This window comes from Accipiter gentilis, chromosome W (assembly GCF_929443795.1).
Source record: "Accipiter gentilis chromosome W, bAccGen1.1, whole genome shotgun sequence".
In the NCBI taxonomy this organism is placed as follows: Eukaryota; Metazoa; Chordata; class Aves; order Accipitriformes; family Accipitridae; genus Astur; species Astur gentilis.
In genome coordinates this window covers 32,051,467-32,069,243 of record NC_064918.1, presented here as the reverse complement: position 1 = coordinate 32,069,243, position 17,777 = coordinate 32,051,467, and the positions used below count along the sequence as shown (strand labels likewise).

Below are 17,777 nucleotides of genomic sequence, written 5' to 3'. Positions count from 1 at the left end.
ATAAAAGAAAGGAAGGTCAAGGGACCTGCACAGGAGATCCAGTTTTCAGGAATAAAATGGCAAGACAGGCATCATCAGATCCCAATAGATGTGATCAACAAAATAGCAGCTATGTCCCCACCGACTAATACAAAGGAAACACAGGCTTTCTTAGGTGTCGTGGGCTTTTGGAGAATGCATATTCCAAACTACAGTCTGATTGTAAGACCTCTCTACCAAGTTACCCGGAAGAAGAACGATTTTAAACGGGGCCTGAACAACAACAAGCCTTTGAACAAATTCAGCGGGAGATTGTCCATGCAGTAGCCCTTGGACCAGTCTGGGCAAGACAAGATGTTAAAAACGTACTCTACACTGCAGCTGGGGAGAATGGCCCTACCTGGAGCCTCTGGCAGAAAGCACCTGGGGAGACCCAAGGCTGACCCCTGGGGTTTTGGATTCGAGGATATCGAGGATCCGAGGCCCTCTATACTCCAACTGAAAAAGAGATATTGGTAGCGTATGAAATAGTTTGAGTCGCCTCAGAAGTGGTTGGTACTGAGACACAGCTCCTCTTAGCACCCCGACTGCCAGTGCTGGGCTGGATGTTCAAAAGGAGGGTCTCCTCTACACATCACGCGACTGATGCCATGTGGAGTAAGTGGGTCACACTGATCACACAACGGGCTCCCGTAGGAAACCCCAGTCACCCAGGAATTGTGGAAGTGATCACGGACTGGCCAGAAGGCAAAGATTTTGGAATGTCACCAGAGGAGAAGGTAGCACAGACTAAAGAGGCCTCACTGTATAATAAACTGCCAGAAAACGACAGGCAATATGCCCTGTTCACTGACGGATCCTGTCGCAATGTGGGAAAGCATCGGAGGTGGAAGGCTGCTGTATGGAGTCCTACGTGACAAGTCGCAGAAACTGCTGAAGGAGAAGGTGAATTGAGTCCGTTTGCAGAGGTGAAAGGCATCCAGTTAGCGTTAGACATTGCTGAAAGAGAAAAGTGGCCATTGCTCTATCTCTATACTGACTCATGGATGGCGGCAAATGCCCTGTGGGGGTGGCTACAGCAATGGAAGCAGAGCAACTAGCAACGCAGAGGTAAACCCATTTGGGCTGTCGCACTGCGGAAAGATATTGCGTCCTGGCTGGAGAATCTGGTTGTAAAAGTACGTCACGTAGATGCTCGTGTACCCCAGAGTCAGGCCACTGAAGAACATCAAAATAACCAACAGGTGGATCAGGCTGCCAAGATTGAAGTGGGTCAGGTGGACCTGGACTGGCAACATAAGGGTGAACTATTTATGGCTCAGTGGGCCCATGACACCTCAGGTCATCAGGGAAGAGATGCAACATATAGATGGGCTCGCAATCGAGGGGTGGACTTGACGCTATCGCACAAGTTATCCATGAATGTGAAACATGTGCTGCAATTAAGCAAGCCAAGCAGTTAAAGCCCCTGTTGTATGGAGGGTGATGGCTGAACTATAAACAGTGGGAGGCCTGGCAGACTGACTATATCACACTCCCACAAAACCACCAAGGAAAGTGCCATGTGCTTACAATGGTGGAAGCAACCACCGGGTGGCTGGGAACATATCCTGTGGCCCATGCCACTGCCCGGAACACTATCCTGGTCCTTGGAAAGCAAGTCTTGTGGCGACACGGCACCCCAGAAAGAATCGAGTCGGACAACGGGACTCATTTCCGAAACAAACCTCATAGACACCTGGGCCAAAGAGCATGGCATGAGAGTGGGTATATCATATCCCCTGTCATGCACCAGCCTCTGGGAAAACTGAGCGATACAATGGACTGTTAAAGACTACATTGAAAGCAATGGGGGGTGGAACTTTCAAACATTGGGATACACATTTAGCAAAAGCCACCTGGTTAGTCAACACCAGAGGATCTGCCAGTCGGGGTGGCCCTGCCCAGTCAGAACTTTTATGTACTGTATAAGGGGATAAAGTCCCTGTAGTGCACATGAAAAATATATAAGGGAAGACAGTCTGGGTTACTCCTGCCTCAGGCAAAGGTAAACCCATTCGTGGGATTGCTTTTGCTCAAGGGCCTGCGTGCACTTGGTGGGTGATGCGAAAAGATGGGGAAGTCCGATGTGTGCCTCAGGGGGATTGGATTTTAGGTGAGAATAGCCAATGAATTAAACTGTATGATATTAGTTGCTATATAACCCTGCTACTGTATGTTATCGTTACTATAATTGTTATATGCTATATCCATAGTACTATAGTAAGAATCACTTAGACCAAGCAAGAAAGAAGTGTGATAAAACTGAGCAAAGTGCAGTAGTGATGGAAACAGAACTGACTCCAGCATGCAACAATCCAACGGTGCACACCATCCTCCTGCTGCGTCCAATGTCACCCGCTTGTCACACTGCACTGAAGCCCAATCCTGCTCTGTCGACTGAGAGGACTTTGCACCATCCCTCCTGCCCAGAAAGACTGGTATGACAGATGGAGCCCAGAGTTGGAGACTAAATTAACTCAACAAACATTTTATGAACATGACCTATAAACTAAAGGAATGATATCTCTGTGTGTGTGCGCGTGTGTGTATCTCTCTGTCTCTCAAAGGACGGAAAAGGTGCTTATGATTGACTAGGATGTGACTGAAGGTATGGGATCTGAGCATGACATCAACGGTATAGAATAAGGGGTAGCTACTGTCCTGGTTTCAGCTGGGACAGAGTTAATTGTCTTCCTAGTAGCTGGTACAGTGCTATGTTTTGAGTTCAGTATGAGAAGAATGTTGATAACACACTGATGCTTTCAGTTGTTGTTAAGTAGCGTTTAGACTAAAGTCAAGGATTTTTCAGCTTCTGAGGCCCAGCCAACAAGAAGGCTGGAGGGGCACAAGAAGTTGGGAGGGGGACACAGCCAGGACAGCTGACCCAAAGTGGCCAACGGGGTATTCCATACCATGTGACATCATGTCTAGTATATAAACTGGGGGGAGTAGGGGTGGGGGGATCGCTGCTCAGGGACTTAGCTGGGTGTCGATCAGCGGGTGGTGAGCAATTGCACTGTGCATCATTTGTACATTCCAATCCTTTTATTATTGCTGTTGTCATTTTATTAGTGTTACCATCATCATTATTAGTTTCTTCCTTTCTGTTCTATTAAACCGTTCTTATCTCAACCCACGAGTTTTACTTCTTTTCCTGATTTTGTCCCCCGTCCCATTAGTTGGGGGGGGAAGTGAGTGAGTGGCTGCATGGTGCTTAGTTGCTGGCTGGGGTTAAACCACGACAGTAAATTATATTTGATTGGGAAGATGAGAATAAATGTGGAATTTTAAATATATATTTTTTAAGATGTTAGTATTAAGTACGTTGCATATAAAATGCTTGTGTGATAACAACTTCTCTCAAATTTTCAGTCATAATAGAGATTAAACATGCGGTTAATTTGACATACCAGAATAGTGAGTTGAATGTGTTAAAGGAAAACAACCTTTTTTTTTTTTTTATGGGACTGTTATGTATCTCTTGATTCATCCATAAATTCAAAATGCTTACTTCTAGAAATTGTTTGATATTACCAAGAAGGGAATGCCTTTGAAGATGCCTTTAGGAGTGAGGTTTGATCATTAAAAAGTATAATAAGTCAAAAACCTTTAGGCTTTTAACTCAGTGCTACCCTTTAGTGGAGTACTGTTGCATTAAAAAGCAAGCACTTTTTTATCTATGAACAAGAAGTTTTTTAACTAGACCTGGCAGCCCCAGTTATTCTGATTGTGAGGAGAGGGTACATTGGTATCAATGTCATTATTTGGGCCTGTTTATCATTCTACATGTGCATTTGTGTATTGATAATTGACAGTAGAAAAACTGAAAAAGTTTCCTTGCCATTCTCGAAGGTAAAATGTATCAAAAACTTTATTTAAAAATAAACCAGATTATTTCTCTTCTGTGATCATTTCCATAAGGTCATTCTGGAGGAGATGTAGAACAGTTTTCATTGAATAGGAATTAATTTTAAAAGCTTTTAAGATGTCACTAACATGTCATGTAAATCAGTACTTCATGAAGAATCTGAATTCTTTTCACAACTTCTTTATTTGTTCATTCTTTTTGTTCCCTGCTAATAACAGAACCCTTCCTGAGTGTGTGGTTTTTTTTCAAAACCTGAAATTAATATGAATGCTTCCAGTTCATTTTGGCATTCTGTTATCTTTCAGTGTGGGGTTGGTGGTTTTTGTTGTTTTTTTTTGTTTTATTTAAGGGGCAGAGAGGAACTTCTAAAATTTTAATTAACAGTGTATGGGTTAAAAAGAACAGAGCTGAACTTATGAGGCTTTTTTTTTCTTGACGATTTTCTCTCCTGTTACATTAAAGGATATGAAAGTAGCGTGTTATGCCACCTGCTGTCAGTTTATCAAAATGAAAACAAGAGTGGTTTGTTTGGTTCCTCCGCCAGTTCTCTCCCCCGTCCCATTAGTTGGGGGGGAAGTGAGTGAGCAGCTGCATGGTGCCGAGTTGCTGGCTGGGGTTAAACCACAATGCCAGGGAAGTGGTTGAGTCACCATCCCTGGAGGTATTTAAAAGAAGTTTAGATGTGGCGCTTATGGACATGGTTTAGTAGTGGACTTGGCCATGGTTAACAGTTAGAGTAGATCTTAAAGGTCTTTTCCAACCTAAATTATTCTATGATTCTATTTTAATTGGCATGACTTAAAGCAGCCACATGAAGGATATTTTCAAACCACATGAAATATGTCTCAAAGATGAATTGTCATCTGAAGTGAAACGCTCAAGATCTAAGCTGCCAAGACTATAAAGCAATGCAAACTTCACTCATGAATAGACTAAGTCGGGACTACAACTCAGTAGCTAGTTTTCTTATGAAGAATGCATGGTCAAGGGGAATCATATAGCGAAACTGAAATATTCAGTTGTTTTTTGCTCTACCTCAAACATTATAAAGCATTGCATATTTAACAATATTTTGTAATGCATATTTAACTTTCCGGAATACCAAAGGGAGAAAAGATTATCCTCTAATCACCATAAAAACCTATTTAAAATGGACATGAAACCTGCATCTGAGGTATTCGAGTAGAAAATGTTCCTGGCTAAGAAAGCTCAACGAGGACAGGGAGATTTAGTTGTGGATACAGAACAGTATCTCAAGGTTAGAAAAACAATTTAGACTAAACCCCTTTAGTTTTAGCAGGACACTGAAGCAATGCAATGTTTGTGGGTAGTTCCACTAATGTAACATTCCAGTTAAATGTTCAAGAACTAGCCTTCTGACCTATAACTTGATTACAGTCCTTCCATCATTAATACACGAAGTAAGGATTACCAAATCCTTTTAGTATCCTACATACAAAACTAGCCTAACAACAGTCTCTTTTCCAGAAGAAGAGTGCCAGTTATCTAAACTTTTCTTCCTAACTTATACAGAGTGCTGAGCAGGTTGATCCTTCTCAAAGATTAATGGAATTACATGCAAGAATACCACTTAATTTCAACATGCAACATCAGCCTACAGCAGCATGGAAAAGGAAGCAACCAGACTAAAGTGTTTCCAAAATTAATTGGTAGGACTGAGGCTGCAGCCAAGGGCAAGGTAGATTTGTAGTTGAATAGAAAGGAGGAAGAAAACCAGGCAGATATTAGGCCAGTATGGTAGAAGAGTTATTGTTCTCCAAATGAGATGACTCTTCTCTCCCCCACCCCAACCTGGAGTAGAAGCAGATCCCCAGATCTTGTTCTCTCTGTTAACAACAAACTCGTTGAGTCCACTGCTACAGCATCTGATACTTGTCTGAGAGTATTGTAAAGATATGAGTACCATCCAGTACTGCTGAGCCAGTGAGTTTCAGCTCTGCTCATAACAATTATGGGTGTAAACACAATGTTAAAAGGAGTTGTTTCACTTCACTTTCACACTCGATTCCAGAAGTTACACATAAAAAGTGAAAGTCATCTAGAAAGCAAGTAACAAGTGATTAATAAGCACCCAATAAAGTTTGACTTGCCCAACACTCTACAATAGACATGTGGCAGAGGTAGTTAGTTCTCCAAAGCAATGTCTTAAACATGAATCTATCGTTTTCCTTCCTGAACTTCCCGACACACATATCAGCTCTTACAAGAAAAGCAGCAATGTTTTGGGTTTTTTTTGTGTGGGTGGTTTTTTTTGGTGTGGGTTGTTTTGTTGTTTTTTTTTTTTTGGGGGGGGGGGGGGGGAGGGAATTCACCTCCCTCGACCTGCTGGCCATGCTTCTTTTCATGCAGCCCAGGATACGATTGGCTTTCTGGGCTGCAAGCACACATTACTAGCTCATGTCCAATTTTTTATCCACCAGTATCCTCAAGTCCTTCTCTGCAGGGCTACTCTCAATCCATTCATCCCCAGTCTGTATTGATATTGGGGATTGCCCCAACCCAGGTGCAGGACCCTGCACTTGGCCTTGTTAAACTTCATGAGGTTCCCATGGGCCCACTCCTCAAGTCTGCCAAGGTCCCTATGGATGGCATCCCTTCCCTTTAGGGAATCAACTGCACCGCTCAGCTTGGTGTCATCCACAAACTTGCTGAGGGTATAGTCAATCATACTGTCTACGTCATTGATGAAGCTATTAAACAGTATCAGTCCTAGTACAGACCCTTGAGGGACACCACTTGTTACTGGTTTCCACTTGAACATTGAGCCATTGACTGAAATTCTTTGGACGTGGCCATCCAGCCAGTTCCTTATCCACCCAACAGTCCATCCATCAAACCCATCTCTCTCCAATTTCAAGGCAAGAATGTTGTGAGAAACTGTATCAAAGGCCTTATGGAAGTCCAGGTAGATGACATCTGTAGCTCTTCCCTTGTCCACTGACGCAGTCACTCCATCGTAGAACACCACTAGATTAGTCGGGCATGATTTGCCCTTGCTGAAGCCATGTTGGCTATCTCAAATCACCTCCCTGTCTTCCATATGCCTTGACATGTCTTCCAGGACGATCTGTTCCATGATCTTACCAGGCACAGAGGTGAGGCTGACTGGTCAGGAGTTCCTAGGGTCATCCTTATTACTCTTTTTAAAAATGGGCATGATGTTTCCCTTTTCTCCAGTCACTGGGGACTTCCCCTGACTGCCGCGAATTTCAAATATGATTGAGAGTGGCTTGGCAACTACATCAGCCTATTCCCTCATGACCCTAGGATACATCTCGTCAGGTCCCATGGACTTGTGTATGTTCAGGTTCCTCAGGCAGTCTCAAACTTGATCTTTTCTTGCAATGGGAAAGACTTTGCTCCCCATCCCTGCTTTGAGGTTCAAGGGCTTGAGAGATGTGGGAAGAGCAATTGTCAGTGAAAACTGAGGCAAAAAAATTGTTGAGTACATCTATCACACCAGGAGAGGGCATACCACAACTAACACCAATGCTACAAGCCTAAGAATAATCTTGCAACCCAAATATAAACACCAAGTGCTTAATTTTTCCCTTTTATATCACCGAAACAGTTTCACTACCACCCTAGGTGGAACAGTCTGTTGACCAAAGTTGTTTTCTTACAGTTCTAGCTGGATGCCATAACACAGATTACTAGTAGACCTAGGGAATGCAGTTTATTTTAAAATGTATTCAATACAAGGCTACATTCAGACAAGTGATCAAGTTCACTGAACTTTGTGCCTCCCCCCCCAACCCCACAAATCACTAAACTACTGATGTTATCAAGCTGATTATCACAAGAACCAAGCCACTGAGAGGATACAATACAAATACTTCTATGGGATAAAATATAAACATTACCTATTTATAATGAAGTAGACCAGAATGGGTTCTATACAAAAACACTCTAGGTATAACTTGGATCAGTTTCTGCCAACATTAAACACATACACTCTCTCAATAAGCCAAGAAGATAAATCAGTTCTGAGGATTTACATGCAAATCCGCAGATGCTTGCAGCTTTTCAAGTATGCCTCTGGGATACCAAGCACATGAATCAGACTCCTCTAGTTAAACACTTCTGAAAACTGGACCTGTTCTCTGGAGAGCATTTGACACCCACCCCCCACCCCCAAAGGAAAAAAAAAAAAAAAAAAAAAAAAAAAAAAAAAATCATTACATGGCCTACAATCTAATACAACTATCTTCCTGACAAGCCAGTATGAACACTTCCCAGTCTCAGCTCTAATGAAGAGCAAACCTTTATCCACTTTACAGAGAAAACACAGACAAAAAACCTGGACACCCTCATGCCACATTCAGAAAGCAACCATGGATGAGATGACAATTTTAATATGCTTATAGGATTCCCAGGCAACTCATCTAGATAGGATAAAACAGCTGCAGAAAACTCTCTTCATCTCAAGAATGCTTTAGTTTGTTTAGCAACATGCAATTGCTTAATTTACATTATTGGAGAAGAGTTGTTCTTGCTGAAAATTCCAAGAACACCACCTCTATTTGCTGCCTTCTACACATGTTTTCACTAGCTTTACAACTTCCAGAAAACACTGCAAGAGAGACAAACCATGTTTTTCAGTTAAATAAGCAAAGAATTTCACATTGGTAATACTAACCATCCAAGATTTATTCTTTATGCCTGATGCCCTAATCAGTCTCTTTATGATTATAGTCTACTTTGCTGAGTTAAAGAACTATTAATAAAGCACTTCCTCCTACAGCACACAGATATGCCTGTATTCAGACTACTATGGACCTCTGCATTTAAGAAAAAAATTAGGTATCTTCTCAAAATATTACATTTACCATATCTAAACATTTAGAAGATAACAGAAGTCATAAGCTGTAAGCAAAACTTATTGTAAATAAGAGTTGTTTTCATACCTAATAAATTGATAAAATAGAATTACAAACTTAGTGGACAATGCAAGGACTTGTAATCAAGCAGACTTTGGTTTGATTAAATATCTGATGTTGTCTCTCAGTAGCCTTATCTTTCAATTAAGATAATTTAGTCTTCAAACACCATCACAACATGAAAGCTTGCTTAACTACTATAAACACAGTAATTTAAGTAAACAGCAATGCATTGTATCAGCACAGAAAGACTTATGTGGCAGCATAAGAACTGGCACTGTGCGTGGTCTTACTTAATTTTAGAAATTGGCAAACAGCAAATGAATTCTATGAACAGGGAATACTTGAACTGAGGAGAGCTCTAAATAGTAACAAGTGCAAGAAAATATTAATAGCAGCACCTTAACCCTGCACTCATTGAAATCAATGGTGAAGTTTCTCATTTAATAGCATGGTATGAAGGTCCTGAGGTTTTCGTAGTTGTGGAAAGGACAATAAAGATTCAGCTTGGGAGAACACAGGCTGGGGGAAGGAAAAGGAATCACCTGAAAAAATAATTTTATCATTAGAATAAGTGTGAAGAGAAGGAACACAAAGTCCTGAGGGTAGACAAAACAAAAATTAAGAACTGACATTTCTTTGTTGAGTCCTGCAAGGCTTCGGGGTTCTCTTCTTGAAGAGAAGCTTTGAAGGTTTTTAAGAACTTGCCTTAACACGCAAAAAAAACACACACAGAAGAGTGACAAAAAGGAGAAAGCAAACAATGGGAACAAGTGATATACCTGATTAGGCTTCAGAGAACTAAGTAGTACGGCTCAGTTGAGCAGAAAAAACTGCCTTCACCTTAACTCATACTTTTATAGACTTAACCAAGCTTTTTCTTTCAGCCACTGATTACTTAATACATCTGGCAACAGCACAACTCAATTTTCCTCATAAACTCTTACCTCTACACAGGGCTACGTGGAAATTGGCTATTCTATTTAAAAGGTACACTCTGTTAGGAGGTGCTGAAGCTAGTAGCTCAATAAAGGCAAGGCTACGACAATGCTATACCCCCAGGTCCAGAGAGTAGCAAGACTGAGCGAGCATGTATTTCCAATAGGCACACAAGCACACAATACGTACACGCAAAGTCAGCCGCACAGATCAACGCTGACAGAAAAACACAGCAGTGCTCTCACAAATAGCACCAGTGGCCTGTTCCTGTTCCTCTCTCTGGTTGATCAGGATGAAATCCCATTAATGGAAAAATACAGACCTATGAACAATATGAATCCCTCCAGTAGCTGGCCCCTAGATCCCTAGTCTCCCCCATTTCCGGCAACTGGGCATGTGAACTCCCAAGGCCAGAAGCCCCACTCCAGCTTCTGGTACTCAGACATCATGCATGCACACATACACGCACACATACCATGGATTCCTCCAGTAACTGGCCGCTGGATCCCCCGGTGTTCCAGTTGTCTCGCACAAAGACACACACACAAATAGGTCTCTCCAGTAGCTCATCTGGACTTATGGCCTTTTCAGTAGCTGTCTCTCAAGACCCTGTCATCTCTCCAGTAACTGACCCAGATTTACAACATCTCCGATAGCTGGCTCCCAAGCCTCTCATCCTACTTTCCGCCTAGTCCAGCTTGAAGTTTACTAGCTATTACACACACGCACACAACTCAAAGGCGCTTCAGTTGTTGGGACCTCAGGCTCATAAGCCCCTATAATTCCATGGCCCCTTTTCTAGTTGCTAGCATTTAGACCTACACGCAGTCATGGTTTCGGCCCAGCTGGTAAGAAAGAACCACGCAGCCGCTCGCTCATTCCTCCTGCCCCCCTCCGGTGGGATGGGGAGGAGACGGAGAAGGGAAAACAAAAAGAAAACTGGAACCTCGAGGGTTGAGATAAAGGCAGTTTACTAGGACAACACAAAGAAATTACAATAACAACGACAACGGCACTAATGAAAGAATATACAAAAAGAGAGATGCACAGTGCAACTGCTCACCACCCGGGACCAGAGGCTCTGACGCTTCCCCCCACCGAAAGTCAAGAGCGCCCCCCGGCCCGCTCCCCATTTATATACCGAGCATGATGTCACATGGTATGGAATAGCTCCTTGGCTAGTTCAGGTCACCTGCCCTGGCTATGCCCCCCACCTCCCAGGTTCCTGTAAAAATTAACTCTATCCCAGCTGAACCCAGGACATTATCCACCCCTTATTCTATACCATCTACATCATGCCCAGATCTTATATTTTCCAATCAACCACTACCACTTTCCTTGTTTTATATATAAATATATGGACTCCCACCCCCTCCCCGCACACACACATGCAAATGGTATTCCTTTAGCCTATGGGCTATCCGTCTGATGTGTCCATCGATTTTATTTAGTCCATGACTTTGGGGGTCCATCTGTTGTAACAGTTCTTCAGGATAAGAGAGAGATGGTGTGAGATGTTGGGTTGTTGTATGCTGCCTCTGGAACTTGTGGTTAGTACATTTGGTGCAACCCACGCCCTTGGTCTGCAGGTCGAAGATGTTGATATTGAGGAAATTGCTGGGTGCCAGTTCAAGTTCTATCGCTGTTGTACTTGGCTCAGTTTCAAAAGTCCATCCTGTAGTCATTTGGGTAATTCTTACAATAATACCATTGATAGGGCATATAGACACTAGAGATACAATGACATGCATTAGCAGGTTATTTAGCAGTTAAATATCATACAGCCCAATTCACTGGCTATTCTCTCCCAAAATCAAATCTCCCTGAGGTACACATCGAACCTCCCCATCCTTCTGCATCACCCACTAGGTGTACCCAGGTCCTTGAGCAAAAACAACCCCTTGAATGGGTTTGCCTCTGCTTGAGGGAGGACTAACCCAGACTGTCTTTCCTAACATGCTCCTCATGCGCACTACAGGGACTTTATTCCCTTCTACAGTATGTGAAACTCTTGGTTGGGCGGGGCCAGCCCGATTGTCAGATCCTCTAGTATTAACTAACCAGGTGGCTTTTGATAAATGCGTATCCCAATGCTTGAAAGTTCCACCCCCCATCGCTCTCAATGTAGTATTCAGCAGTCCATTGTATCGTTCAATTTTTCCGGAGGCCGGTGCGTGATAAGGGATGCGATACACCCACTCAATGCCATGTTCATTCACCCAGGTGTCTACGAGGTTGTTTCAGAAGTGAGTCCCGCTGTCCGACTCGATTCTTTCTGGGGTGCCGTGTTGCCATAAATTTTATTCTTCAAGGCCCAGGATAGTGTTCTGGGCAGTGGCATGACACAGGGTATGTTTCCAGCCATCCAGTGGTTGCTTCCACTATTGTAAGCACATGGCACTTGCCTTGGCGTGTTCGTGGGAGTGTGATATAGTCAATCTGCCAGGCCTCCCACTGTTTATATTTCAGCCATCGCCCTCCATGCGACAGGGGTTTTTGCCACTTGGCTTGCTTAATCGCAGCACGTTTCACATTCATGGATGACCTGTGCGATAGTGTCCATGTTCAAGCCCACTCCTTGATCTTGAGCCCATCTATATGTTGCATCTCTTCCCTGATGACCTGAGGTGTCATGGGCCCACCGAGCCATAAATAGCTCACCCCTACGTTGCCAGTCCAGGTCCACCTGAGACACTTCAATCTTGGCAGCCTGATCCACCTGTTGATTGTTTTGATGTTCCTCAGTGGCCCAATTCTTGGGTACATGAGCATCTACATTACGTACTTTGCCCACTACCTTCTCTATCCGAACAGCGATATCTTGCCACAGTGAGGCAGCCCAAATGCGCTTACCTCTGCGCTGCCAGTTGCCCTTCTTCCATTGCTGTAGCCACCCCCATAGGGCATTTGCCACCATCCATGAGTCAGTATAGAGATAGAGCACTGGCCACTTTTCTCTTTCAGCAATGTCTAACGCTAGCTGGATGGCTTTCACCTCTGCAAACTGACTCGATTCACCTTCTCCTTCAGCAGTTTCTGCGACTAGTCGTGTAGGACTCCATACAGCAGCCTTCCACCTTCGATGTTTTCCCACAATGCGACAGGACCCATAAGTGAACAGGGCATATTGCCTCTCATTTTCTGGCAGTTCATTATACAGCGGGGCCTCTTCAGCCCATGTCACCTCTTCCTCTGGCGACATTCCAAAATGTTTGCCTTCTGGCCAGTCCGTGATCACTTCTAACATTCCTGGGCGACTGGGGTTTCCTATGCGAGCCCGTTATGGAGTAAGTGGATTGCACTGATCACACGTGGCATCAGTCGCGTGATGTGTAGAGGAAACTTTCCCTTTGAACATCCAGCCCAGCACTGGCAGTCGGGGTGCTAAGAGGAGCTGTGTTTCAGTACCAACCACTTCTGAGGCGGCTCGAACTCCTTCATACACTGCCAGTATCTCTTTTTCAGTTGGAGTATAGCGAGCTTCGGATCCTCGATATCCCCGACTCCAAAACCCCAGAGGTCGGCCTCGGGTCTCCCCAGGTGCTTTCTGCCAGAGGCTCCAGGTAGGGCCATTCTCCCCAGCCACAGTGTAGAGCACATTTTTAACATCTTGTCCTGTCCGGACTGGCCCAAGAGCTACTGCATGAACAATCTCCCGCTTAATTTGTTCAAAGGCTTGTCGTTGCTCAGGCCCCCATTTAAAATCGTTCTTCTTCCGCGTAACTTGGTAGAGAGGGCTTACAATTTGACTGTAATTTGGAATATGCATTCTCCAAAAACCCACAACACCTAAGAAAGCCTGTGTTTCCTTTTTATTAGTCAGCGAGGACATAGCTGCTATTTTGTTGATCACGTCCACAGGGATCTGACGACGCCCATCTTGCCATTTTACTCCCAAAAACTGGATCTCCTGCGCAGGTCCCTTGACCTTACTTTCTTTTATGGCAAAACCAGCCTTCAAAAGGATTTGGATTATTTTCTTCCCTTTCTCAAAGACTTTTTCTGCTGTGTCGCCCCATACGATGATGTCATCAATATATTGCAGGTGCTCTGGAGATTCACCTTTTTCCAGTACAGCCTGGATCAGTCCATGGCAAACAGTGGGGCTATGTTTCCACCCGCAGGGCAGTTGATTCCAGGTGTACTGGATGCCCCTTCAAGTGAAAGCAAACTGTGGCCTGCACTCTGCTGACAAATGAATGGACAAAAATGCATTAGCAATGTCAATTGTGGCATACACTTGGCTGCCTTTGATTCCAGTTCATATTGAAGCTCTAACATATCTGGCACAGCAGCGCTCAGCAGTGGCATGACTTCATTCAGCCCAGGATAATCTACTGTTAGTCGCCATTCCCCATTGGATTTCTGCACGGGCCATATGGGACTATTAAAGGGTGAGTGAGTCTTGCTGATCACTCCTTGGCTCTCCAATTGGCAAATCAGCTTATGGATGGGGATCAGGGAGTCTCGGTTGGTGCGATATTGCCGCCGGTGCACCGTCGTGGTAGCAACTGGCACCTGTTGTTCTTCAGCCTTCAGCAACCCCACAACCGAAGGGTCTTGGGAGAGACCAGGCAGGGTAGACAGCTGTTCAATCTCCTCCATCTCCAATGCAGCTATACCAAAGGCCCAATGGTACCCTTTTGGGTCCTTGAAATACCCCCTCCTGAGATAATCTATACCAAGGATGCACGGGGCCTCTGGGCCAGTTGCAATGGGGTGTTTATGCCACTCATTCCCAGTTAGACTCATGTCGTAGTTTAACCCCAGCCAGCAACTAAGTACCACACAGCTGCTCACTCACTTCCCCCATCCAGTGGATTGGGGGAGGAAATCGGGGGAAAAAAAGTAAAACTCCTGGGTTGAGATAAGAACAGTTTAATAGAACAGAGGAGAAGAAACTAATAATGATAATGATAACACTAATAAAATGACATCAGTAGTAATAAAAGGATTGGAATGTACAAATGATGCACAGGGCAATAGCTCACCACCTGCCGACCGACACCCCGCCAGTCCCCGAGCAGCGATTCCCTGCCCCCCCACTTACCAGTTCCTAAACTAGATGGGACGTCACATGGTATGGAATACACCGTTGGCCAGTTTGGGTCAGGTGCCTTGGTTGTGTCCTGTGCCAACTTCTTGTGCCCTGGCTGGCCATGAGAAGCTGAAAAATCCTTGACTATATTCTAAACACTACTGAGCAACAACTGAAAACATCAGTGTTATCAACATTCTTTGCATACTGAACTCAAAACATAGCACTGTACCAGCTACTAGGAAGACAGTTAGCTCTATCCCAGCTGAAACCAGGACAACTCAATTCAGCTTCCAATATGGTTAGCTCTTGGGATCCCCCTGTCACACCAGAGATACAGATGGGTTCTGCCCCTCTATAACTTGATGGCATTAGGGTACATTGTGCACCAGTGTCCACTAGAGCCTTATATTCCTGTGGGTCTGATGTGCCAGGCCATCGAATCCACCCTGTCCAGTAGACTCGGTTGTCCCTCTCCTCCACCTGGCTGGAGGCAGGGCCCCTCTAATCCTGGTTAGAATATCCGTTACTCACTTTTTGCACACGTGAATCAGAAGTCCCTTCAAGGGGATCAGAAATTAGATCAGCCCATCTACTGCGTCTGGGGGACTGCTCACGGGAAACTGGAGCAGCAGTTTTCCAAGAAGAATCCGCTTTTGATTGCTTTTTCTCCCAACTCACATACCCGTGCATCCAAGACTGAGGTAGGTTTTCCATCCCACTTCCTCATGTCCTCTCCATGGTCACACAGGTAAAACCACAGGTTAGCCCGTCGAGTGTACTTTCTCTCTCCTCTGTCTTGGGCAGAGGAACGCTTACTCCCAATAGCTGCGATGCGGGCCTGTACAGGTGAGGAGGAGGACAGATCTACTTTGAATTGCTGGAACTCTCGGGACAACTCCTCTACAGCTGAGACACAGGCCCAGAGGGAAGAAGAGAGACTTCCTTCGTATTGCCGGAGTTGGACAGGCAATTCATCCACCGTTTGTCCATAGCCTTCTCTCCAGGACATTACTGCCAATGAGTTGGCATAGGTTGGTGGTGCACTTCGTAGAAACTTCCGCCACATGGGTTGTGTGCATTGGACTTCATCTGGATCTGTGGGTGACTGCACATTTTCTGGATCATTATAAATCACCTCCAGCATGGCTAATTCCCTCAGGTACTGGACACCTCTCTCCATGGTGGTCCACTTGCCTTGGTGACATGTAACTTCATCCTTGAAGGGGTATCTTTCCTTTACACCTAACAGAAGTCGCCTCCAGAGGCTGAGGACTTGTGTTTTTCTCCCAATCGCCTTGTCGATGCCCCCTTCCCTAGACAGAGATCCCAACTGCTTGGCTTCCTTACCCTCTAATTCCACACTACTAGCCCCGCTATCCCAGCATCGGAGCAGCCAGGTAACAATGTGTTCACCTGGGTGGCAGCTAAAATCTTTTTGCATGTCACGCAACTCACTCATGGATAGAGATCGGGTAATTATTTCAGGTTCTGCCTCTTCCTCCTGTTCTTGCAATGACCCTGGTTCATCTTCATGTCTCGCTAAGCGAACTGATTTCTTTGTGTGTTTCTTTTTCTGTACAGGGGCGACTGATACTGGCACAGGTTGGTTCTCTGGTTTAGCTGCAGTGTCTGTCACCGGGGTAGGGGCAGCCACGGTACCTGTTGTCGGGGTAGGGGCAGCCATGGTACCTGTTGCCCTGTTTTCCATCTTTTCCCCCTGAGGGTGCTGCCTAGTATCAAGCAGTGTTTGGTAGATACTGGCCAGGGCCCAGCACAGTGTGGCGAGTTGTGTCTTTGGAATAGCCACAGCATTTTTCTTTCAAATATTCTACCACTTCATGAGGGTTCTGTAGTTGTTCAGGACTGAACTTCCAAGCCACTGGAGGTGAGAAGTTCTCTAGATACCTGCCCACATCCTCCCACATGCCGTGCCACCCATGAATATCCAGCTTTGGGGCAGATCTCTGGGTGGTCCTCTTAAAGAGCCTTTTTGTAGCCCTAAACAAGACGTGAAACATAGTCAGGAGGCATAGCACTAACAGCACACTGGCTTGCGTATCCCAAGGATATTCAAAATTCTCAAAAGCTATTGTAATTAGTCGGAAGGAGAAAAGGGAGGTGAACAGACGGGGGGAAGTATCCCCCCCTAACTTCCCCATGGATGGGGTGTAATTACCAATAAAATCCGACAGAAGGTGCCCAAAGTATGGAAATGATATCATTGCCTCATACAGATACCAGCTTAACCTCATGACCAGGATGTAATCATTTCACAAGTCGACATTGCCCAGTACAGCAAAATGATAATCCCAATCACTCTCCCAGAGATGAGATACGCAACTACAGGCAATACATAGAGCATATAAGAGCTTACAAAACGCCACCATGTAAACAAATGAATCAACATTGTGACTAACATCTATTTATCTAGTATAAGAAATGCGTATGACAAATTTGTTTCAACACGCTCTGGCCAGATCTGTCGTTATCTTAACCCTTCCTGCCCCACGTTGGGCGCCAAAAAAGGACCACGCAGCCGCTCGCTCACTCCTCCCGCCCCCCTCCGGTGAGATAGGGAGGAGACGGAGGAGAGAAAAGAAAAAGAAACTGGATCCTCGAGGGTTGAGATAAAGGCAGTTTACTGGGACAACACAAAGAAATTACAACAACAACAACGGTACTAATGAAAGAATATACCGAAAGAGTGATGTACAGTGCAACTGCTTACCACCCGGGACCCGACGCTCTGGCGCTTCCCCCCACCGAAAGTCGAGAGCGCCCCCCCGGCCCACTCCCCATTTATATACCGAGCATGATGTCACATGGTATGGAATAGCTCCTTGGCTAGTTCAGGTCAGCTGCCCTGGCTATGCCCCCCACCTCCCAGGTTCCTGTAAAAATTAACTCTATCCCAGCTGAACCCAGGACACACACACACACCAGAGAAAACAGAGAACCTCCTCACCTAGGAAAAATAGTTAGGGAGTTTAATAAGACAGGACAGACT

At 44.8% G+C, this 17,777-nt stretch overlaps 4 protein-coding genes across 10 annotated transcripts in view; 1 reads left to right on the top strand and 3 right to left on the bottom strand.

The window, feature by feature from the left end:
- The window catches only part of LOC126035487 (uncharacterized), a 44,671-nt gene extending 28,584 nt beyond the window's left edge, over nt 1–16,087 (top strand). Inside the window, exon 2 of the mRNA XM_049794131.1 lies at nt 16,041–16,087. Coding sequence (XP_049650088.1) covers nt 16,041–16,087 — 47 coding nt within the window. The remainder of the gene's footprint in view (nt 1–16,040) is intronic.
- The window catches only part of LOC126035473 (uncharacterized), a 309,976-nt gene extending 293,422 nt beyond the window's left edge, over nt 1–16,554 (bottom strand). For 2 of the 7 annotated variants that reach the window (XR_007504943.1, XR_007504945.1), the window contains exon 1: nt 13,792–16,478. Coding sequence is in view for 2 of the 7 variants with exons in the window: in XM_049794105.1 (XP_049650062.1) it covers nt 15,381–16,429; nt 16,460–16,478 (1,068 nt within the window). In the remaining 5 variants the exon portion in view is untranslated. Of the gene's footprint in view, nt 1–1,477; nt 1,492–10,066 lie in introns of those variants that run through there. The other 5 variants (XR_007504941.1, XM_049794105.1, XM_049794104.1 and 2 more) reach the window with 5 other exon arrangements.
- LOC126035480 (microtubule-associated protein RP/EB family member 1-like) overlaps nt 1–17,777 on the bottom strand; it is a 281,270-nt gene that overhangs the window by 151,840 nt on the left and 111,653 nt on the right. The gene's annotated exons all lie outside the window — the stretch shown is intronic.
- LOC126035470 (E3 ubiquitin-protein ligase KCMF1-like) overlaps nt 1–17,777 on the bottom strand; it is a 94,605-nt gene that overhangs the window by 54,680 nt on the left and 22,148 nt on the right. The window lies entirely within an intron of this gene.